The sequence below is a fragment of the Callorhinchus milii genome, unplaced genomic scaffold (genome assembly GCF_018977255.1).
Source record: "Callorhinchus milii isolate IMCB2004 unplaced genomic scaffold, IMCB_Cmil_1.0 Scaffold5, whole genome shotgun sequence".
Taxonomy (NCBI): Eukaryota; Metazoa; Chordata; class Chondrichthyes; order Chimaeriformes; family Callorhinchidae; genus Callorhinchus; species Callorhinchus milii.
Window position 1 is genome coordinate 20,022,045 of NW_024704746.1, and position 24,843 is coordinate 20,046,887.

General features: G+C 41.5%; 2 protein-coding genes across 3 annotated transcripts in view; both read left to right on the top strand.

Moving 5' to 3' along the window:
- Positions 1-8,093, top strand: cdc20 (cell division cycle 20 homolog). Its single transcript, XM_042335846.1, has 11 exons — positions 1-153; positions 853-1,084; positions 1,537-1,697; positions 1,914-2,010; positions 3,067-3,192; positions 4,062-4,258; positions 4,694-4,788; positions 4,910-5,141; positions 5,457-5,582; positions 6,358-6,475; positions 7,617-8,093. The coding sequence occupies exons 2-11, from the start codon at positions 868-870 to the stop codon at positions 7,784-7,786; spliced, it is 1,539 nt and encodes a 512-aa protein (XP_042191780.1). The 5' UTR covers positions 1-153; positions 853-867; the 3' UTR covers positions 7,787-8,093.
- Positions 8,094-13,404: 5,311 nt separating this feature from the next.
- The window catches only part of LOC103174616 (elongation of very long chain fatty acids protein 1), a 34,264-nt gene continuing 22,825 nt past the window's right edge, over positions 13,405-24,843 (top strand). The window contains exon 1 of one of the 2 annotated variants that reach the window (XM_042334831.1): positions 13,405-13,672. The gene's annotated coding sequence lies outside the window, so the exon portion shown is untranslated. The remainder of the gene's footprint in view (positions 13,673-24,843) is intronic. The other variant, XM_007887079.2, reaches the window with a different exon arrangement.

Here is a 24,843-nt window from a genome sequence, read left to right on the forward strand (position 1 = left end):
GGCCTTCGGACGGGGCCAATGGCGGCGGCCGTTCAGCCGGAGGTTTGAATTTGAAAATTCTGAAGCCGTTGCGAGCGGCTCGGCCGGAAGTGCCGCCGGGACGGTCGCTGAGGCGTTGGGAGCGGACGTTAACCGGTTACCGTGTGTGGCCGCGTAAGAATTTTTAATTTCGTTTTTTTTTCTCTCGCTCGTAGTTCGGTTCGGAAAAAGTCGTTCCTTCGAAGTTGCGGTGTGGGGTTGGCTTTGAACTCTCTACCCCTTCCCCCCCACCCCCCCTTTCCCCCCCCACCCCCCCTTTCCCCCCCCACCCCACCCCCCGTTTGGAGGGAGGCCCGAGTCCGGGAGTACTTCTGCAATCATCTTTAGACGCCTCTTTTGTTGTGGGGTGAAGCGGAAGGGGTGTATGGCTATATCAATTGCAAGGATTATTATTATTATATTATTATTATTATTATTGTGGGTTTATTTGTTCGAACGGATCCATCTCATCCTCGTGTGTATTCCCCACCCCCCACCCTCCCTCCCTCCCCCACCGTGGGTTTACTTTCTGTCCTCTTTTAAGTTGAGAAAAACGTAACAGCGCCACGTCAAGTCACGTCTCAAATGTGTGGCGTGTTTTTTTAGAATAGTAACGATAATAATAATAATCCTCGCATTTGGTGGTAGCGCTTTTCACGTCTTCCCGGGCCGGCGTCACGGGACGCTTCGCGGAATTGACTGTAAAGAGAATTGACCGTAGATTTGGGGGCGAAATATACGTTTGCTGCTTCGGGTTCTGATCTGTGCTTCATTTTTTTTTCCTGTCTGTCTGTCTGTCCGTCGCTCTCTCTCTCTCTTTCTCTCTAACCCAAGGGAAGTGTGAGCATCATGGCCCAGTTTGTCTTTGAGAACGACGTCAATAGTCTTCTGAAACTGGATGCTCCCATAACGAATGGACCACTCGCCAGGTGGCAGCGGAAAGCGAAGGAGAACAGTGGAGTTGCTGGGTCTCTGGCGTCAGCTAATACCAGTGGTCTTTCTCCAATGAAAACTACCAACAGATCATTGAATGCATCAAAGACATTGACGCCCAGTAAAACACCAGGTAAATGGAAAGAATGCCCCTGCATCAATAAACTAAAATGATTTGCATTTATATGATGCCCCTCGCTCGGGGTAGCGTCCCAGCGTGGGAAGTGATCGTAGGCGCGATCGAAGAGGAAGGTCTTCAGCCACGACCGGAAGGTGGGCAAGGAGAAGGCAAAGTGGAGGGATACAACCACAACAAAATTACATTTGTATAACGCCTTTCATGTTGGGAGGATGTCGCAAGGCCCTGGACAATCAGTGTTTCGGACCCGAGCTGGGGATCGGGGAGGGTGGAGGACAGTGGGGAGAAGGAGGGGGATTGAAGGCACAGTTGAAGAGGCGGGTCTTGAAGGAGGCAAGGGAGGGGGTGAGGTGGAGGAACTGCGGGGTGGCGTTCCAGATGGTGGGGGTAGAGTGACTGAAGGCTCGCCCGCCTATCTCATTTCAAGCCTTTCTTTTTCCTTGCAGGGAAAACGAAAACTCCTAAATCATCTAAATGTTCCAGGGTCCAGATAACACCCTCCAAGGTAGGAGGTGACCGTTATATTCCAACCCGTAATGCAGCACAAATGGATGTAGCACATTTCTTAATCAACAAAGATCAAGAAAACGAATCTCCAACCAAAAAAGTAAGTGTTAAGGCATTCCTCTGGGTTACTTTGTAGGTACCCCAGGGAATTGTAAAAGTTAATTTTCCTCATGTTTTCTATCTTTAACATTGATAGTCTAGGCAAGATAATAAAAGAAAAGGTCCTGATTTTTATAAGCATGTGCTTTAATTGTTTAGTGTAATGGGCTGAATTGCATCTTATGTTTCAATAAATTGTTCAACATTCCTTTTTCAGGAGCAGCAAAAGGCCTGGTCATTAAACTTGAATGGTTATGATATTGACCAGGCAAAGATTCTGCGCTTGAGTGGGAAACCCCTTCATGCACCAGAAGGTATTTTGCTTTGATGGTCTCTTAAAGTAGGTTTTGAAATTATCTAATCTATATAATCTGAATCAACTGCTTCTTGTTATAGCAGAACAATGGTTATTCCTAATGGTTGTGCAATGAGCAGAAATATTCAATTTGGTTCCTTGATCAATGATTATGTGGAGTCCTGTAGCTCAGTGGTGCACTCGCTTTGCAAGCGAGAGACCTGAGTTCAATTCCAGGCAGAGCGAAACCTTGGGCAAGTTTCCTTACTCCACACGCCTAATAATAATCCCTCCAAAACCCAAAACAATAATAAATTGGTCATTTTCAATCTGCGACTGGTTGTGGGACATTGCTGTGCACAATTGGCTGCCGCGTTCGCCCACAAATATACAGTCAAATCACTTTACAATGTGTTCTGTGAAGCGCTTTGGGACGTCCTCCCGACCTGAGAAGCGCTATATCAAATGCAAGGATTATTATTATTATATGCTTGGGCTGTTAAGTTGGGTACCATTATTAATGAAAGATATTCATCTTCCAGCTTCTTTTTCTGGCAATGTGTCTGCCTGGCTCAATCAGTAGCATGCTTGCCTTAAAGTCAGAAGGTTGTGGGTTCAGCCCCCACAAAGGGTGCAGGATGACAAACCAATGCAGTGCTTGGAGTGTGCCTCATTGTTAAGAGATGCCAAATTTCGGATAAGATTTTAAGCTAAGGTCCTATTTGCATGTTGGGATGATCGTGAAATGTCTTCAGATATTTAACCAAGTCTTTTTTGCATGAATAGGTGAAGAATCATTGTGTAAATAGTTGATTGAGGCTTGTATATACAGTAGATAATGTGATTTGGGGGGAGGGTGGGGGGGCATATAGGGCCTGTTGCTGTGGGCTACACTTGCCCAAAAGTTCATTTGGTAAACAAGCAGTGCAGAAGGTTTTTTTAAGTAGAAACATCGCTATTTTGCTTTTTGTTCATGAACCCTTCTGTCCTGTGGATTTATCATCTTCGGTTATATGCTTTGGGTAGGGAGCCCTCAAGCCATGTCCTGTGGTTTCAGTCTTTGGTTGTTCTCTAGGTTATCAGAATAATCTCAAAGTTTTGTACAGTCAAAAGACTCCAAGTTCCACCAAGAAGATCAGTCGGTACATCCCCTCCATGCCAGAACGAATCTTGGATGCTCCTGAGATCCGAAATGATTATTGTAAGTTGTACGGTTTATTCAAACTTGTTCTTTAGTGTTGGATAACATGATGCTGTATTTCAGAATTGCACAAGAAATATTTAGCAGGGTACAGGAGAGTCCTGTAGTTCCACAATAGGACAAAAAGATGAAGTTCAAATTCTTTTTTTGTAGAAGTGGGGGAGGTGAAGAGAAAATATCTTGGAATTGATGTTCTACTAATTCTGAGACAAATTTTCAAAGAGTTTTAGCTTATCTGGGACTGAACAAAATGTAATTTTTCTCCAACTTTGCATGAATCCGCAGTACAAATGGTTTAAATTATCTCCTTTTTCGTCTTCTGAACCCTACTCAGTTATTCACACTGCTATAATATCTTACCTCACTCACTAAATACATGCAAGGATTACGATTATTAACTCCATTTGTTAGTTTATAAGGAATGGGATTCCTGTGGTTAGAGCACTCGCCTCCCAAGCGAGAGACCTGGGTTCAATTCCCGGCAGGGCGAAGCCTTGCATCAGTTTTCTTACTCCACATGCCTGATAATAATCCTTCAAGAAAAAAAGACAATAATAAATTGGTCACTCAATCCACGACTGTTTGTGGGACACTGCTGTGCGCAATTGGCTGCCGAGTTTCGCCCACAAAATATACAGTCAATTCACTTTATAATATAATTGAATGCGCTTTGAGACATCTAGCGGATGTGAAATGCTACATCAAATGCGAGGATTATTATTTATTATTATAATTTCCAAAATCTAAATATGAACAGTTGATTCTCGGGAGTTCATTGGTTAATTTTGGTGGCTTGATACATAAACGTTTTGTTTTCTCCCTCTCCTCTCCCACCTCTTTTCTTATTTTATATACTTTTTAAAAAAAAGACTTGAATCTAATTGATTGGAGTACACTGAATTATCTGGCTGTGGCACTTGGGAACAATGTATACCTTTGGCACGGTGAATCAGGAAACATCGTTCCACTTGTACAATTGGAAAATCCAGAGGACTACATCTCTTCTGTATCCTGGATAAAGGAGGGAAACTACTTGGCAGTTGGAACAATGATTGGGGAGGTCCAGGTGGGTATGCAATGTCTTGTGATTTTTATGATCTAATTTGACTACATTTACTAACGTAGAAATCAAGCTGTTTACTCTGGTTCTGATTACAGAAAGAGTTGCAAGCTAGCCGAATATGTGTGGATTTAGCTGGTTTTACATCATATCTCTGGGTTGCTCTGACAAAACGGCTAAGAATAGTATGGGTAACCTCTTATTCTTTCAATGTAATGGTAGAAGTCTAGTAGTGGTGGTCATCAGTGGCACTAAATACATTCATTGTGTTTCAGGCCTAATGGTGTACCAGATATTGAATTCCCACAATTCTTCAGTATGGTGTACAAGTCAGCAAGCGTTTCTGTGGGAATTGTTATTTCTGTATCCAGATTGTAGCTATCTAATAGTATTTGGCTATGAAGTAAACATTGCTCCCAAAGTATATATTTACTGTTTCAGGTTTGGGATGTTGAAAATCAGAAACGTCTGAGGAACATGGTGAGTCAAACTGCACGAGTAGGAGCCCTCAATTGGAACAGTTATATTCTTTCTAGGTAAGAAACCCCATCAGTCTGGTAAGAGGAAATATTAAAAAGTTACAGAAATTGAACTATTCTGCCTTGAGAAATGGAATGCTGAGTGACCTTAATTTCTCTTTAATTTTGTTTATTTCAGTGGCTCCAGATTGGGTCAAATTCATCATCACGATGTCCGTATAGCACAACACCATGTGGCCACTCTAGCTGGGCATACCCAAGAGGTCTGTGGTTTGAAATGGTCACCTGATGGCAGATACCTTGCGAGTGGTGGCAATGACAACATTCTAAATATCTGGCCCAGTGTCCCTGGGAATGATACAGAGTGTGCACCGTTGCACACATTCACACAGCATCAGGGTGCTGTTAAGGTAAGTGTCTTGTACTGACTAAAGGGGTGAAAGTGTAAAGGTTTGATTAGGTTTCAGCTTATACCAAATATAGACCTAACTAGAATGAGCTAGTTTTCTAAAGCCATTACGCTTCTAAAATCAGAATTGGAATACTTATTTGCTTCTGCTAGGAACTGGGGAATGCGGGGTGGGGAGGGAGAATGAATGGCGGCTAGGGAATCCCCACTGATAATTTTTCGTGTGTGTGTCTTTCTGGCACTATTCTGCCTCAAATAAATGCAAGGATTATTATTGTATTATTCAGACTACTTTATTTTCTATCTTGTCTGTTAGGCAGTTGCCTGGTGCCCTTGGCAGGCGAATATCCTAGCGAGTGGTGGTGGTACAAGTGACCGGTTCATTCGCCTTTGGAATGTCAATACTGGATCCTGTTTGAATGCGGTGGACACACGATCACAGGTTTGCTCTAAAGATTGATGCTATTGATATGGGAGCGTACAGTATTGATGTGTTATGGGGAGGGGGAGAAACTCGAGACTAGTATCTAGGACAGCTTTTTAAAAAAAGATTCATGCTGGTCATTGAGATTGGTCTATTTCATGGACATGATCTTTATTTAGGGGGTTAGTGGGAGCTTGGATGCTAAGCTAAATGATTGCTGCAGTTCCAAGCAAGTTCAGTGGCATAAATTACTGTTGCTATGTTCTGTATGAACACCATACATATCAATAGGCACAGTCTTTGAAGCATGTCAATTGTTATCCAGGTCTTGTGCTTCATTGCTAGCACAGATGTTGGTGCTGTCAATCTATAGTTAATGTATATTGTTTGGGTCAGCAAAGAGTAGCAAAGCCTTACAACTTTAATTTGGACAGGACACCCATAGGTCTGATGCTGGTAACGGGCAGCATTGCTATCTGTTTACAGCAATCACTTCCAAAGAGCTGTCTTTGTACACGTGGTTCGAGATTTGAATGTTCTGCAATGGGCTTAACTGTTTGTAGTCCGTGAATTCCAAGCTAATGTGGCTTTGCAGGTTTGAGTATTTGCCCTTTTGTATTTGACGGTTTTCATTGCTTGACTGCCAGCGATTAATTGGTGAGACTAGAGGCTGGTGTGCACTGCATCTTTCCAAACTGCATTTCAAATATGTGTATGTGGTTAATATCACTTGATACTTGAAAGTGGTCATTGTTTTCATTTTCCTGTAGTTTCACAGTATTATATTTTGTAGGTTTGTTCCATAGTTTGGTCAACTGAATATAAAGAACTGGTATCAGGTCATGGATATTCACAGAATCAACTGGTAATGTGGAAGTACCCCACCTTAACCAAAGTAGCTGAACTGAAAGGTACATATTTCATATAACCTGTGTTGCTGAGGTATTGAAACAAATTCTTGTCTGCCTGTTTAGGTCAATGTTAAAGATTGCATTGTTGAAAAAAATAATTTCCTTGTGTTTTCTGATCAATAATTCTCCCAAATAAAACAATAGTTCACTCCTGGCTATTTGTGGGACATTTGTGTGAAAATTAGCTGCATGTTTCTCTGTAAATATAGTCACTAATTACAGTAAATCCTGTGAAGTGCTTTGAAATGCTTGTACAACATAAGGTTTGCTCTTTTGGTAGTCCTCTTGCCTGTGGGTGAGAAGGGAAAATAAAGGTTCAATCCTCAGTGGCTGTCTCTAGTCGGTTACCAGCCAGATAGTGTGACTATTTGCAACCAGCTAGCCATGCTCATCAGCAAGACTTGGAAGGGCAAAGCAGTCATTAGGAGCTTGGATTCTTCTCACTCAGCTCTGCATTAACCTTGTAAACCAAGGTCCTAACTGGTAGGGTAGTTTGAGCTGGACAAGCTGTGCGAAGCTCTCCAGACAATACTCTCAATGCTAAGCAATGCGGTGTGAGCTGGTTAAATTCCTGCAGTACCCAATGCACACTGGGGTCTCCAAGCCTTGACTTGCCAACCTGTAGAATACGCACAAATTGGCAAGAGTCAAACTCTGGGTATTCCACTGGATACTCTTTAAATTTGGGTAAGCATTAGTTCAAAAATCTACCCACTTGCTCAAAAATCACATGACTATTTGTAACCACCTAGGCCATAAATAATGTATGTACCAATGGACTTGATAGTTAATATCTGGCATGTTGTAATTGCTCTAAATTCAATCCTACAGCCTTTGATATAAGTGCTCTTCGTGGGATATCTCCAATCGTATTACACAGTTGCACACAACTTTACAGGATATCAGAAGCTCTATTGCCCATGTACTTTGAAATGTATGCAGCAGCTAATTTATGCATAGCAAAGACTCTCAAAATGTGTGAAAGCAGGCTTATGAGATCTATTTAACATCTGAGAACTTCTCTTGTGCATCATTTTAAAAGAAAAAAAAGCTCCAATGAATCTAGAATGTCTCTTGAATGTCCTTTTTGCCCTCACTCATCAATGCCACAAATTAATCCTGTTACTCTTATGTTGTGCAGGTCATCAAGCTCGAGTGCTGGACCTAGCCCTGAGTCCAGATGGTACCACAGTATGTTCAGCTGCTGCTGATGAAACTCTACGTGTCTGGAAGTGTTTTGCTGTGGACCCAGCAAAAAAGAAAAAGATGACAACAAATCAACCCAGCATGCTCCATCATAGTATTCGATAAATTGACATAATAAATTAAACTTTGTTTTTAATTTAATACAAGCTATTTTTAGGTAGAGACTTAACTGAAGCAGCATCCTTCTTGTAGGAGTGGGGAACCACAAGCCAGGATATCACACTTCAAAACAATTTTTGTTTGAATGTGAGATGCAATTGAAAGAACTATTGGGTGTGGTAAACCCTTGTTCCGCTGGCATGCTTGATGTCCGTGTTCAGTACTTGTACCTTGTTTTTCTCTGCTTCCTACTTTTAATGTACAAATTGCGTAAACATTTCAAAATTTTATTAAAGTTTCACAAAACTTATGGGTAAGATTCAAATGCGGGCCACTTGACTTCATCTGATTGCTGGTCTCTGCGAATTGCAATTAACAATTTCATAACTAATAGTAAATGCTCATATTATTTTGTGTAGCACGTTTCCAAGTGCTGCATAAAACAACTTTATAGGCTTTAAGATACTACTGTATCAATGTTTAACTTTTTTTAAAGAGCTTTGGCAGTTTAAGAGTTGCCTTTTTCCAGGTTGACAGCTGCGCACTTCAGGCAGTTTACATCACAGAAAATACATTTTGACCTTGGTTAAATGGCATGTATTGGATTCATGTACATTAATTCTTCTTCAGGCCAATTAGATTATACACAACACAATTGACAGCATCAATTCAATGCATGATCTACAGTGAAATCTTGCAACATTGGAAAGCTTTGTCTGCAGCCTAATACTTCTGCAATTAAATATTCCTGACTTGTCCTATCTCATGACATTTCTTCTCAAGTCCTAGTCTTGAATCTTCTTAAGCAATCCATGTTAAATATATTTTGTCCTGCCTTACATGGGAAAGTAACTGGTCAAAGGACAGTAGCTGCACATTATGACCTTGGGGGATTGTCTTCATCTATTGATTTAAAGGCATCCTTCACATACAAATAAAATTGGTTCCACTTAAATAAGTCAATAAAAAGACAACTCCCTTTAAAACAATGGATGAAATTGTACAACTGAATAAGTTAAAGAGCAACAGGGCAGTGAGTTCTCTGTTGCATTGTTTGATTTCTCAGGTGAATTCTGCTGCAGTATGAGTTTTTAAGGAAATGTCCTTAACAAATGGTGATCGGTTTATGTATGCCTTCATGACTGTTGTTCCCAAATAGAGGCTCGATGTATAAACCTGGAATCTGCTCCAGCACAAACTTCATGAACTATTGCTTAGTGGAATTACTATAGGTATAATAATCCTTGCAGGTGATAGCGCCTTATCACATGGTTGAAACACCTCAAAATACAGGATTTATTTAGGGTGTCGGATTATTGACCCCACCAAACAGTTTGGATATAGAAATTTTCCATAAACAGTCATGAAATGGATAATGATTTTTAGTTGAGAGTTTAGTTGGCCATGACACCAGCAGAAGCTCAGGCAAGAGTGCTGCCAACTAAGCCAGGCTACCACCTAACATGTTTTTAAACTAGCATAAGAATAAGACACTCCTCTAGGGCTGAGTTTATTCTGTTGATGAGCTGGACACACCAGGAAAAACCCACGTTCAAACCTTAGTCTGTTCGCTTCGGGGATTTACAAATACATTAGCCTACAAATACAGAATCGTTACAGTAAATCCGTTGAAACACTTTGTGTCCTGCCGTGAAAGATAGTAACAAATGGAAGGTTTTATTTTACCTCACCAGTACTCTTGCCCCAAATAAGACAGGAGAAAAGATTACAGGATCTCTGTGCAAGATTGCTATCCTGGGACTCCCGAGATTTTACCAAGACACTATGTCAGGGTTGATAAAATCTGTTTTGGGTTGAATTTGTTTCGAGTGAAGATGTAGATGTGGCACAAAAGATTGTAATTTAGGGCAGTACCAGCTTTCTGACTCATCCAAAGGTGCGGTAGCACACAATTGCTTTCATTATAATTCCTGCAGCTCAGTGGTTAGAGCACTCGCTTTGCAAGTGAGAGACCTGAGTTCAATTCCAGGCAGAGGGCGAACCCTTGGGCAAGTTTCCTTACTCCACACAGAGCCTAATAATAATCCCTCCAAAAAAAACAATAATAAATTGGTCATTTTCAATCTACGACTGTTTGTGGGACATTGCTGTGCGTAATTGGCTGCCGCGTTCGCCCACAAATATACAGTCAATTCACTTTACAGTGTGTGTGGTGAAGCGCTTTGAGACGTCCTCCCGACGTGAAAAGCGCTATATCAAATGCAAGGATTATTATTACAGTATAACTATTGGAATTGATAACGTGCCAGATTCTGATGTGTACGATTGTGTTACAACAGTGGTCGCCAAACTTTATGGTTGGCCACCGAAGTATATTTTCTGCCCAATATCTACTTCCAACAAGAATCTGATCCCTTTTGGTTGATTCAGTACACCAACTGGTTGATTTAATGTGTATATGGGCTACACAAACTGGATGCTCTTTGTTTTTTTTCAAAATAAAAGTCAAAAGCACTGCTGTGACCAAGGACTGACCCTTTTGTGTTCAAGCCCAATGTCATACTCTGACCTTAGGCTAGACGGGCATTCCAGTGCAGCGATGGGGGCTTGCAACGTTGTCTAGGGAGCTGTCCTTGAGATATTAAAACTAAAGTCCCATCTGCCTGTACAAGTGAATGTTAAAGAATCTGTTGACACTATTTGAAAAGAGAAGAGAGTATCTCCTGGTGTCCCGTCCAACAATCTCCAGATTTAAAAAGAAAATGGATTATTCACTTCATGGTCATTTGTGGGAAGTTGCAGACTGTTACAATGACTACATATATAGTCACTACAATTTAAAGAAAAACTGAAGCCCTCTGAGACCTTCTCAACATTATAGATGTTCTATCAAATGCAAGAATTATTAAAATGAATAAATAACATTTGGGTAGGAATGCACTGGGTTTTGTTAATACAGACAACGGGTGAAGTGAACGTTTATGGGTTTAATAATCCTTGCATTTGATATAGCGCTTTTCACGTCTTCTCGACGTCTCAAAGTGCTTCACTGTAAAGTGAATTGACTATATTTGTGGATGAAACACGGCAGCTGATTGCGTACGGCAGTATCCCACAAACAGTCGTGGATTGAAGTGACCAATTTATTATTGTTTTTTTTCTTGAGATTATTATCAGGTGCGTGAAGTAAGGAAACTTGCCCAAGGTTTTGCCCTGCCAGGAATCGAACCCAGGTGTCTCGCTTGCAAGGTGAGCGCTCTAACCTCTGAGCTACAGGACTCCACTTGTGGATTAGGCACTACTGTGAAATCCAATCGATTGAATATGGAATAATTGAATCCTTCGATTTATTGAATAGAATTTGGAAAATCCCAAACTATTTGCCTTTGTTCCAAAACAAAATTGGCCTTCATAATTTTTTTGTTGCCATCCTGATTTGGCACAAGGGAGTCGTGTACTATCTGGGATGAATAGTTTTGTGAAGAGTTTTGTTTAAACCAGGCGAAGCTTGATTCAAGATTAAACCCAATGAAAATCATATCCGATTGAGATTAGTGGAATCACGTGCAGAGATTACCATCTGATTCGAGAGGAATGAATGTATACTAAAGCAGGCTCGACTTTCAAACTGCTGGGAACAAAGAAGACAGTGTAAAGGGGAAACACAAGTCGCAAAGGAAACAGGATCTTCGATGCTGACCATACAAACGTAAGTGACAATTTATATATAGATTCAGAGGAAACTTGTCCACCACACTTGGGAATGAAGTCGCCCTTTGCAACACATTACAGCCCCTACTTACTCACTCACTCATTTACTCACTCACTCACTCACTCATTTACTTACTTACTCATTCACTCACTTACTCCAGTCACCCTCAACATTTGACCTCAACTGACGTCTCAACAACACAATAAGGCGCTATTTCAAAACAAAAACAATAATAAATTGGTGATTTTCAATCCACGACTGTTTGTGGGACACTGCTGTGCGCAATTGGTTGTCGTGTTTCGCCCACAAATATACAGTCAATTCACTTTACAGTATATTCTGTGAAGCGCTTTGAGACGTCGAGAAGATGTGAAAAGCGCTATATCAAATGCAAGGATTATTATTATCATTATTACTTTGTCCTTTACAGCTTATCGTTAACAAGTGAACGTTGAGATCCCCATCTCCATCACAGCCTCCTGCTGATCTCATCGCTCCATCCAAACTCACCGGCTCCCCCTTGCCTTTGGGCTCCAGGGGCTGTCGCTCTGTCAGCTGATTTTAGGGCTGGGCTAATCCATCATCTGTAACACTTTAACTTGGAGGCCAACTTGTCGGGGAGGAAGCCAACTGTTGAGTTTGACCGGAGTAAGTGAGTGAGTAAATGAGTGAGTGAGTGAGTGAGTAAGTAATAAGTGAGTGAGTAAGTAATAAGTGAGTGAGTGAGTTATGCGAGTGAGTGAGTATGTGAGTGAGTGAGTCCTCGCTTTTGTTCTCTGTTGAGTTGTGTGTTTTTTGTAACTGAGTTTGGGTTCCAGCGCTAACTCCCTCGGCTCAGGAATGAATGGCTTTCAGCTTCTTCCTGGGTTGGGGATGGGGTTAAGGGGGTGGTTTCAGCTGTAACAAAGGCTGACAGGCACCGGCTACAGTACGAACCCAACAGTAATTAAAGAGTCGACTGGAAGTGAGACAGATTCTGCCGCAGAGAGAAGGTAGAAGTAAAAGCAGAGTCTGAGTGGATGGGGGGTGAGAAAGAGAGAAAGAGAAAAGGGAGATAGAGAGAAAGAGAGAGAGAGATCAAGAGATAGAGAAAGAGAGAGAGATAGAGATTGAGAGAGAAAGTCAAGGGGGTGGGGGAGAGGAGTCTTAACTTCTTTATTAATTATAATCCTGGAATATATTGGGTTTCTTTTGATCTCACTGCTTGACTTGGAGGGTGGGGGGATAAAAGTTTAGAAGGAAGTTTCACTCGGTTCAAAGCCCTTTCTGTAATCTAGAGAGCAACCAGGGTAAGAAGAAAAAAATGTACAGCTATAAAAGTGTAGTGTAGGGTGCACTTGTGAAAAGAAATCCTTTTACAAGGTGACCAAAAAAGTCCTGAGACCATTACAATGCCAGATTGAAACCTCCTGTACAGTCTTGTGAACCGTAAAAGTAAATTGTTAAAATTATCTGTGTTGTAGTGTATTAGAAACAGTTTGTGACCCAATAATGATGTGCAGAGAGAGTTCCAATCAGCTCTAGGTAAGATTCACGTTAGATTGGCCGTGTTTTTCTGATCTGGGTATCTCCATAGATGCTGCCTGACCTGCTGAGTGTTCCCAGCGACTTCTGTTTTTTTTTGTTCCAGATTTCCAGCATCTGCAGCTTTTTGCCTTTTGTTTTTTTCCGATCTAAGGTCGCGTGTAAGATTGACAATTTAGGCAAGGTAGCAGAGAACTTTATATTTACACAGGACATTAACAGGAACTCCAATTAGTAACTGCCAATGCTTGCATTTGGTGTCTGACGTGCCGGTGAGCTCTGCATATTGCCCTCTGTATTTCTTTCACAACTCAGTGAGATGAGATTCCGTGTTCTGGTTATGCCCACAGGAGGGAGCATTCTGCACAAGGGCGAGACCCTCATTTAGCGGAAATAGCAGTGGAACAGCCCCTTTCTTTGTAGCTTGATCACATGGCAGTTTAGATTGAAGAAAGTTTGGTATTTTCACTTTCTGTTACTTTGGCAGATGTTCAATCCAACAATGCACATTTGCATTTATATAGTGCCTTTCACACCGGGCGGACATTCCAAGGCACAGTGATATGTGAGTCATCGACTGGAAGAAATGAACAGAATGCAGAGGAAAAGTTGAACTATTAGCCTGACAAAGTTTGAAACTACGACTCAAAATTGCCGATGCCTGACTCGTGCTGTTTTTAGTCTATTGTAAATGGGTTTGTATTCTGATAGCTTGATTGAGAGAAGAACGGTTAGACTGTTGTAGACTGGATGCTCGGTGTCTCCTCTTGACTTGTTTGTGACAGACTCGTTTATTTAAAAAGAATTGAACATTTGTTTCTGCCCTACATTGTGGGGATGAGCAACCGAAGCAAAACTGCAGTTAATTTAGCATAAAGTTTACACTGCCCCTTGACCCATTGCTTTTTGGCTGAGATACATTTGAAAATGTGGGAAAATGGTTTGTTCTCTTATAGAACAAGTGGTGGCAACAACAGTAGGTTGTCAGGGTTTCTGGCACCACGGCTATTTGTGCATCTGCATTGTTTTTATTGATGAACATAGGTGGCTGGAGGCCAGCTTCAGATTTTTTTTCAAATGAGTTTCAGCTAGAAAAAAATTTGATTCTAGGATCGAACTGCCACTGTGCTTCAAGAGATGTGCTTGTGGAGAACCACTCTGCAGAATTTTATAAGTTTAAAGGTGGGCTTTAGCTAGGTGAGTTGGGTCAAGTTTCTCACTGTATGCACCAGAACTGTAAGTATCCTGCAGTGATGTGTATTCTGATGTGTAAGGGCCTTTGACTAGGTCGATGCCGGCTTCATAGATGAATCAGATTTCAGTTTGTCTAATGTGCTGCATTGCAAAAGAATAAAGTTGAAGTTATATTCAGTTCTCAATTTTATATATAAATATATATATATATGTAAAACAAATTCCAGTAGATTTAGGCCACAGTGGCTCTGGTAATGTCTCAGTCAATAAACTCGAAAGAGCTGAGCTACAAACACCAGAATGGATGCTGCTTCAATTGCTGTTCTGTGCTGTGAGTTGATCTCTAAATTCCCACTCACAAGGGTTGTGTGACTGTTTTGGAGGTTTAGTTGAGGCAGGGTTTTGCTCAATTGTAAATCCTTACTGCACGAATAGCCTTCCAACACTCTTGTTAACTTGTATATGAGTAATGGCCATTTGGGCAATGGATAACTGGGGCTCCTAGTAGAAGGAAAAACAATATTGAAGATGGGGCAAAACACATAACACTGCAGATGCTGGAAATCTGAAACAAAAACAGAAGTCGCTGGGAACACTCAGCAGGTCAGGCAGCATCTATGGAGAAAGGAAAGCGAGTCAACATTTCAGGCCCACAACCCTTCATCAGAACTGACTTCCTTTCTCCATAGATGCTGCCTGACCTGCTGAGTGTTCCCAGCGACTTCTGTTTTTGTTAAAGATGGGGCATTATGGCCTGATTAAAGGAGCTGCACTGAGACCTTCAAACCACCCTATCCTTTTAACCGATTTACGCCTTTTGTCTACATCCTTGAGAAGCATGTCGAGATCTACTTTAAACCACATCTATTGCCCTTGGCTCTTGGAAACAGAGCCTCATTTTAGTCATTTGAATCTTGTTGTTCGTAGTCTGGCTGGGAGCCAAACTAGTTGCAAACAAACTAGGTATTTGTAGGTGTGGGCCATCTTTATGTGAATGGATTTTTCAACAGGTGGGAGGGGACTAAGAGTACTCATTGTTGGAACAACTTTTTGCACCAGATGGGTGAGCTGCTCAATGAGTAAAGCAAGTGCTTTAACCAAAAACTTTTTAAGATTATAATAATGTTACAGAAATAGAGGAACAATGAATACCAGAATAAAATATTGTTTCAACATATTGGGAACTGACACTTGCAGAACCTGTTCAGCATAATTAGATGGCAATACAGTGAAATTTGATTAATTGAATATCGTACATGGAATAGTTTGGTTTATGGAATATTTTTTGTTGCCAAATTGAGTATTCGATTAACGCAATTTCACTGTAATAGTGAAATCACCATTATTTAGAACGTAAGAACATAAGAATTAGGAGCAGGAGTAGGCCATTCGGCCCCTCGAGCCTGCCCCACCATTCGATAAGATCATGGCTGATCTTCAGACCTAACTCTAATTACTGCCCTATCCCTTAATCCCTCTATTTTTAAAAAATCTATCAGTCTCAGCCTTGAAGATGTTCAAGGACTGAGTATCTACAGCCTTCTGGGATAGTGAATTCCATAAATTCACTATCCTCTGAGTGTAGAAATGTTTCCTCAACTCTGTTCTAAAAGGCTGACCCTTAATTTTAAGACTGTGACCCCTGGTTATAGATTCTCCTATCAGGCGAAACAGACCCTCAGTGTCTACTATAGGCTCAACGTTTAGTTTCCCATACTTATTTTAAAAAAACTAGATGATGGCTGTTTGATTCAGCTGTTGGTACACATAGTTCTGGTTCAAAAGATTGTTCAAAAACGCTGCTGCGTTTTGCCCACAAAATACACAGTCAATTCACTTTCTGTGAAGCGTTTTGAGATGTCTCAAGGTCATGATAAGGCACCATATCAAATGCAAGGATTATTGTTATCGTAGATTCAAATTCCATATCACGACTTTGACTCTAGATCGGGGATAGCCAACTTGAAGCCCGTGGTCCTCTGACACATGCGGAAACTCATCAACATGCTTTAGAGTAACTAAACTGAGAATTCCATGCGTCCCACCTACACATAGAAATTCCAGAGTGGAGTCCTGTAGCTCAGTGGTTAGAGCACTCGCTTTGCAAGTGAGAGACCTGAGTTCAATTCCAGGCAGGGCGAAACCTTGGGCAAGTTTCCTTACTCCACACAGAGCCTAATAATAATCCCTCCAAAAACCAAAAACAATAATTAAAATTGGTCATTTTCAATCTACGACTGTTTGTGGGACATTGCTGTGCGCAATTGGCTGCCGCGTTCGCCCACAAATATAGTCAATTCACTTTACAGTGTCTTCTGTGAAGCGCTTTGGGACGTCCTCCCGACGTGAAAAGCGCTATATCAAATGCAAGGATTATTATTATTATTATTGTTGGAATGTAATGCACATTCTCTCCCTTGAGGGACCCATGTGTGACTATCTTATAATTGCATATTAGCTCCAAATCAAATACAAGGATTATTATTAAAATGTTAGCCAACAACGTGAGTAGGAGAGTGAAATTACAGGCCGCAGTGTGGTTGAAAGGGATGGAACAACTCAATAAAATGTCTTTTCAGTATCTAGAGAGAATACCGAGGAGCTTGTATGGTAAAGCTGTTTGACATGACTAATGTTGAAAAACAAAAGCAAGACATACTGGTGGCTTAATGGGACATGTTGGCACTATCTATTGCTATGCCTGGTCTGTGTTCACTAAGCTATCTGTTTGAAGTTCATAATCATAATATTTACCATGGGTCTCACATCCCTCTCCAGAGATGGGAATATAAAGTGTCCTTGTCATCCCAGTCACACTGTGACCAAAGCAGATCATCAATGCTACATGCATTTCCATCAAATGACTGTTACAGATCCCTTTTAGATAGAAAACATTGCCAAAGGCAAATGATCAAGAAAGTCATCATTGCAATAATAGGAGACTATTTACTTTAGGGTTTTTTGGAAACCTTGTAGGGCTGGGATCAAAAGAACCTAAAATACTTACATTCTGAAAACTATATTTTTAAAAAAAACTTTTAGAGTTCAATTATTCTGAAGTGGTCCTAGATATTAGAGTAATGTCATCACTCCCAATTCTGTTTTTTAAATGTTATGGAACATTAGGCATTGGGTTGCACACAGTACTTGGTACTTTGATCCCTCTGATCAAAGTGACTGTAGTTGATGTAGGAGTAGCCATTTTTCTACTTTTGGCATTCTTTTGTCACCAACACGCATACACACAAGTTAGTTCTAGTACGATTTGCTTTGCAGGTAAAGCTGCTCTTATCCTGGCTCATCAAACAAATTGCAAGTCAGTGACTGGTTTACTAAAATGTTCTTCCTCGGCGTAAGAGGGACAACCGAATTTCACAACCACATTTCTTTTTTCACAGTTCTGGTGATTGTTCTGTACTTTGCCCTCCCTGGTGATTGGGAAAGATCCAGTTGTTATAGTCCTTTGTTACGATTGTGTGAGATGTGCATCATAATGTTCATGGGAGTGAGTTTCATAGCACCAGGAACTCAGAATTTCACAAGAGCAAGTCTACTCGGAGCCGATCTATAATGTCAATGGGGCCATGAGTCTGTATCCACACCCTTGCTGGGAGCAATATGTTAAACTCAAAGTACTAATCGTATCTTACCTCTTTAAAGGGTAATGCTGAGTGCATTCATTTTGTGTGGTGTGCCTGGAGGTGTGTGCTAAAAATATATATTTTTAAAAATAGAATTGCTGGTACAGAAATCTGTAGATAAAGATGATTAATCAATAATGCACAGATGTGGGTTAGCTGAGCTCCAGAGTATCATGGTCTCCTGTTAACAGTAAAGATTGATTTTGGAATTAGTGGCTATCTGCTTCCTATTAGTGAACAATTTTAACTTGGGCTGGTTTCAGTCACACACTAGTAGGGTGTAACCATCAGCAATGTAATCTGACACCTACCTCTACATGCTGCTGCCTATTATTTCACTTTGCTTTAACAATTTCCATGTACTCTGGGCATTTCACAATTTCAAACAATTTATTTTTTATTTTAAAGAAAAGATTGTGCATCCATTTATGGTAAGAGGTTTCTGTCCAAATTACTGTTGTGATTTTTTTTTCAACATTTGCTGTTGCAAACTTACAGAAAATGGACAGGTTAGGGATTTTTATCCTGGCGATGAAATCATTGAGAGAAAATCTGATAGAGGTGGTTAACGTCATGAAAGGGGTTCATTAAGGTAAACATACATAGATTGCTCCACTTGTTCCAGAGTCCATAGCAAGGGGACATGAATATAACGACCACAATCAGGTCTAACAGAAACTTTAGGAGGGCATTCTTTACACAGAGGGTGGTGACAATGTGGAATTTGCTGCCGAAGGCTGTAGTTGAAGCAAAGATCATTAGTGCATTTAAGAGAATATTCAATGCAAAAGTGAAAGGGAGGGATCGTTATAGGAGTGGGGTAGGCTGGGTGGAGGCTTGTGGGGTATAAACAATAATATGAATTTATGGCTCCCTCCCCCCGACTCAGAGTCAGGCTCCGCCATTGTTAAGCGCTCTGAGAGGCTACCCTTTCGTGGAGCGCTCTATATAAGTGCAAGTTGTTGCTGTATGAGCTAGTTGGGTTTTGGTCCTGAAGACTTTATGGCATGGATGTTTGTCAACAAAATCCAGCTCTGGGATTAAGGGGTTAAAAGATTATGACTCGCTTCATACAACAAGCCTTTTGTTTAAGTAGTTAGGAATTTCTTCTCTCTTCCCCCACCCAGTATGCTACAGTTCTGGGGTAAAGGGGCAAAGTACAGTATTAGGAACCGCTTGCCCTAGCAGGCTGCAACCTTGTGGTTAAGGATGAAAGGATGCTCTTTAGGGAAGGAATGTTCATACTGTGAGGTGGCAGCGATTACCATTGGATTTGCTCACTGTCATTTCACACTGAGTTTGCTTCAAAAGTGACCCCTGTTGGGAATATTTCCTGCATTATCTGCTTCATCGGTCACCAGCAATGCTGATCAAACTGTAGTTGCAGTACGGGTATTTGTGCTGCTTTAGAGACAAATTGTTGATGAGCAGATTTTTGTTTGGCCATTACATTGTACAACAACAACTTGCACTTATATAGCACCTCGCACACAGGATAGCGCCTCCTTGTTGTCTTGTCTCCTTCAGCTGGACATCTTAAAGGTGCCTCCACCGGTTGATAAATTATTTTGTTGCAGGATTGGAGTGCACGTGCCTGGCCGACTTGCTATGTGTGAGGTCAACTCGTGTACGTGGCTGGAAATTCTGAGCAGAGCTGAGAGGTCTTTAATCTTGGGCCCTTTATAGGCAGCAGTGTGGGTTGCGAGGAATTTAAAAGCGGTTCAGAGAATTCTGTGGGAAGTGCAACTTTTAATCACTGTTTAAAATAAGGTTTATAAATATTCTGTCAAGGTTCCACAGTTTAATCTGTGTTTATTATGCTGTTAGCTGATCCAAGATGGGGGCAGAAGTAGCGCCTTGTGCTCTTTGTTCGAAAGGGGCCCAGCTCCTGATCGCTATATGGGGACTTCTGCAACATGTGCTTGTGACTGGCACGTGGTTGTAGAACGTTGGTTGAACAGCCGCTGTTGAGGCTCTCGCATAGATGTCACTGGAGAACTTGGGCACGATATTGAATGAGCATACATTGATCATAATAATTAATAATAATCCCTCCAAAACCAAAACCAATAATAAATTGGTCATTTTCAATCTACGACTGTCTGTGGGACATTGCTGTGCGCAATTGGCTGCCGCGTTCGCCCACAAATATACAGTCAATTCACTTTACAGTGTGTTCTGTGAAGCGCTTTGGGACGTCCTCCCGACGTGAAAAGCGCTATATCAAATGCAAGGATTATTATTATTATTATCAGGCTGCTGCTGGAGTTTGACCAGCTAAAACTTGTATGGCTTATGATTGCAATCACTGGCAAGCTTCCTGCTGTTTGTCCAGCAAAGGTTACACTACTCATTCAGACATTTGGCTAGCAGGGTTAACTGATACCAAGGGCAAAGTATCCCAACTCCGAGAGACCAAGTAATTCCATGCTGAGAAAAAGCACCTTAGACAGAATTCTGCTTATTCTTTGGAGGTAGGGGTGGAACGGGCATGGGCGAATCAGGGTTTGATATCTGATTGAATTTGATAGGAATTAGGAAGTTGCTAAGGTTTGGCTTGATTCTGCGGGCATGTGGCCTTTAATAGAGAGAAGCCATCTGCTGGAGGTTGTTTTGACGTGCATAATTATAGCTTTGTGATCGAAAATTAAAGGGAGGCTGTGTCCTTTTACCCAGCTAGCACTGTGGCTTTGGGTTGGAGCAGAGACACACACTGTGTCCTTTATGTCGATAACGTCCAGTTTTCTGAGTGCTCTTCTAGTTTCGAAGTTGACTTGAGACACAGATTTGGGACAGGGAGCAGTTGATCTATTTTTGGTGTGTTTGATTTCCAGACATACTGAGTTCAGCATGGAGGTGTGGGGGCGGAGATGGGAAAGGCACTTGATAGTCTTATACATTGCAGTACAGTAAAACTGAGCCGTGCAAATTTTCAATTCAAGTTGATATTCCCTAATCCTTGGTTCTCTTTTTGCAAGAAACTAGAAACTCCTTCCTGTGGCAATAAATCGTGAACTGAAAATTGCAGTGGTGTACTCTCTCTGCGGAGATTTCCTAAAATACCTTCTTGTGAGATTTTCTTTGAAACAATCAGACTGCCATGCAGGAACAGATCCGTTCACATCAATAAAATGCCGGGAAGCATACAAGTTGCACTTCTGGCTGTGACAATTAACTTGTATGTTTATCTGTTTAGTCTCTGAATCCTTGGAGTCACCAGGTATTTTACTTAATCTGTTACCTGCTCATCCCTCCCCAAAGGGCACATGCTACAACCGCAGTGATGGCAACATAAGAACCGTGTACCCTAAACTGATCCTGTTTCTCTTTTTATGACGATTGTGACTTTAGCATTTGTGTTAATGCATTTCACTCTCCCAAGATAGAAAATCTGTGACTTCTAGGAGGTGAGGCTTTTAACGAGGAACTGCTTCAAAGCACTTCACAACAAATGTTTGGATTTTGAAGGGAGCCGAGGCAGAAGCGCGTGGGATATTTTCTTCACAATGACGGCCAGCACTTGTGATATGATTAATATATAACGTTGAATAAGCTCCTTTATAATGATGGTGCCCCTTTAATTCTTGACCCGAAATGCCAGGACTCCTCTGTCAATGGCTTCATTCTGTTGCACGAGGAAAATCCTTCACTTGGATTTATCCAATCAAAATGTTCTTAGTAAATCCATCTCTTGCTCTGGCGGCTGAACAGTTGGTAAGTGGCCAGTTGGCAATGTGATTGGTGAAGGCTTCAAGTGGCTAATGTTCAGCTGGCATTCCAGTGGAGAAGGGGACAAACCATGCCATCTCCTGCTTGGGCTGTACAGTAACGCCTACTGGAACAGTGCGTATGGAACTTCACAATTTATTTGATAAATAAAATATTAAGGGGGCGTGAACTGTTTGTACGATATTCACACCATTCAATTGGCAATATTGGAAGTCAAGGTGAGGGTTGCCAGTCAAGGGGCCTGTTCAAAACCATGACCAAACACAATAATTGAGCACAAGGAACCAGGATATTTAACCTTCACCTGAGCAGGCAAACAGGGCTTTAGATGAAACATTAATCTGAAGGATAGCAATGCAGTGTTTCTCCCCTTCATTGCAGCGTCAGGCAAGAGTGAACTTGGAAGTCCCAATGTGATGCTTGAACGCTTAACCTTCTGACTCAGAGGGTTGAAGTGGACCGACTCCTTCTGAATAGCCTCAACGAGTGCAAATACAATGCATCAGAATGGGTGTCAATTGATGGGTGTCCTGCTTTGTCTCCATGCTTGTAATGGGAATTGTTCAGACAGAAGAAGAGCTGAGTTGCTGATGCGAAAACTTCAGCTTTCTTCCAATACTCTGTTGGGGGGAGTGGAGCCCTTGCATGTTTCTGCTGCTGGCTGCAAATCATGTGCTCTCCTAGCTTTTTGTTATTACTGTATCTAAACAATTAGTGCATGTATTTGAGCTCCGACAATGGCACCTCTGTTTACATACTTGGTGAAACTATTTGCATGCCATCCCCTGGGGCACTGGGGGATCTTTAATTTTGAGCCCCTTTTAATTCTCTGGCGATAGTAATTTAGCAAACATTCTCTTGAACTCTGGAGTAATTGCCAAGACTCTTCTTGAATCAGATTAAAATGTCTGAGGCCCAGAATCTCACCTGGTCTTAGCCGCAGAATATCATTTTGTCTTAACATTTAAAAATGCCCAGATTTGTGGAAATCTTAATGTGGATGTTTTTTTCCCCCAAAAAATGAAGCTTTCAAATTAAGATCGAATATAAAAATTTTGCATAATCTTTGGTCTTGCGGACTAAGACAATAGAAGTCCAAGCTAATTTTCAGTTAGACTTTCTGAGCTGGAGAGGGGTATAACCATGTCTGCTATCTTCAATGCAATGTGCACCCATATTGGTATTATTTGATAATCCTTGCATCTGATACAGTGCCTTATCACACTGGTGTTATGCCTCAAAGTGCTTCAAAGCATTTTACTGTAAAGTGACTGTTGTGAGGAAATTGGCTGCCACATTTGCCTATGCAAAATGCAGTGTCCCACAAACTGCCGTGAAGTGAATGACCAATTTTACCTGGAGGGTTGTTGGTCAGGGCAACTCCCTGCTCTTTTTTGAATATTTTGTGATTAATCCTGTTGATGTTCTATTGAACAGTTTGCTTGTGGTGACTATCAACTTGGTTAAATCATCTCGCCATGCTCTCTCTCTCTCTCTCTCTCTCTCTCTCATGGGACCTCAGTTTAACATCTCATCCAAAGACCTTCCAAGTTGTCACAGGAACAAATCCCTATAACGGTTCCCGCATAAAGGTGGTGTAAAGCTTCAAGTAGCGATACTTCCCAGTTTGCATTTAAACAATAGGCGACCGGATAAAACTGATGGTTATCCATTTCACCTGTGCTGAGAAAAATTGCTATCACAGTGTGGGCATGTAAGCGCAATTAGTTGCCATCTTCTCATTGAATGAAGCTCCACTGGTTAAACAGGATTGACGTGTGGAATTCCTGAACTCTCCCAAGGCGGGGGCAGCCAGGGTGTGTGAGCGAAACTGCAAGTCTAAAGCCAAGAATGTAGAGCATTTTAACATTTTCACGTCAGCGCTTCTCAAAGAAGGTTGCCTGCAACAGTAACAGTCTGTGGAGCCTGGAAAGAGAGAGTGCCTTTAACCAAGTCAATAGTCATTGAAAACATTTGCTCTTCTGGTGCCTTTGAGTTATCGGTTTATTACAGCACAATTTCTACGTCGAAGCTTTGACAGGTTTAGGAGATGATAGCGCAGGCATGACCATTCGGATAGATGTTAAAGATCTCATTACAGTTTTCCCATGTCTTGGTCAACATTTCCAGACAAATGGACTGCAGAGTCTTCTTCATCTGAACTTCAGAGTCCTGTAGCTCAGTGGTTAGAGCACTCGCTTCACAAGCAAGAGACCCGGGTTCGATTCCCTTGGGCAAGTTTCCTTACTCCTGATAATAATCCCTCAAGAAAAAAACAATAATAAATTGGTCACTTCAATCCGCGACTGTTTGTGGGACACTGCTGTGCGCAATTGGCTGCCGTGTTTCGCCCACAAATATACAGTCAATTCATTTTACAGAATATTCTGTGAAGCACTTTGAGACATCTAGAAGACGTGAAAAGCGCTATATCAAATGCAAGGATTATTTATTTTATTATAACTAATCTTGTAAGATTAAAATCCTTTTTTTGTCAGCCAATGTCTGACTCATGCGGAAACCCATCACCATGCTTAACAGTATCCAAACCAAACTGAGAATTGCTTGCATCCCACCTGCACATGGAAATTCCAGAGAGTGATCTGGTAAAATGTTATTCACTGCTTGTGGGGTAATGTGTGCAAATTAGTCTCTGTACAGTCTACAAATGCTCTTTGCTCCTTCAAGGCCGGTCTCAAGACCTTTCTCTCTGACCGTGCCTTCAGCTCCCCTCTCGACTCTCTACCCCCTCCTCGCTCCCTCCCTCCCTTCCTTCCCTCCCCTCACCCTGACCATTTCCCCCCTGCTCGGGTCCTGACCCAACTGTACAGCGCCTTGGGACGTCCTCCCGACGTGAAAGGCGCTCTATAAATGGAATCTTGTTGTTGTTGTTGTTTATGTATAAATTGCCCATGAAGCATTTTGACTGTTGTTGGCTGCTATATTAAATGTACTTATTATAATTGGAGGGTTAACAATATGATGCTAGTTTGGTTTAACTTGAAGGCAGGAAACCCCAATGGAATGTCGGTCTCTGGAGCTAATGTCTGTTGTCGGATTGTGTGCAAAGTGCAAAACAAAAAGTCTGGCTAGCAGGTTGTCGGGTCATTGCTAATGATGCTTCCTGCATATTGCGTATGTGCAGGAAGTGTCATCAACAAGCAGCATCTAAAAGAACTCCACAATATATGGGGAGAACATCAATTGTAGAAATCCATCCCTCTTTCTTTTACGTGCACTTGTGCACGAGCGCTCCTGGACGCTAACCCGTCTGAAGGGCGCTGTATAAATGAAAGTTGTTG

Bases quoted from the DNA above. Each gene is read 5' to 3' on its own strand.
- cdc20 (XM_042335846.1), top strand. From the start codon at position 868: ATGGCCCAGTTTGTCTTTGAGAACGACGTCAATAGTCTTCTGAAACTG. The intron at 4,789-4,909 runs GTAAGAAACCCC...TGTTTATTTCAG, and splicing joins AACAGTTATATTCTTTCTAG to TGGCTCCAGATTGGGTCAAA. The intron at 6,476-7,616 runs GTACATATTTCA...TATGTTGTGCAG, and splicing joins CAAAGTAGCTGAACTGAAAG to GTCATCAAGCTCGAGTGCTG.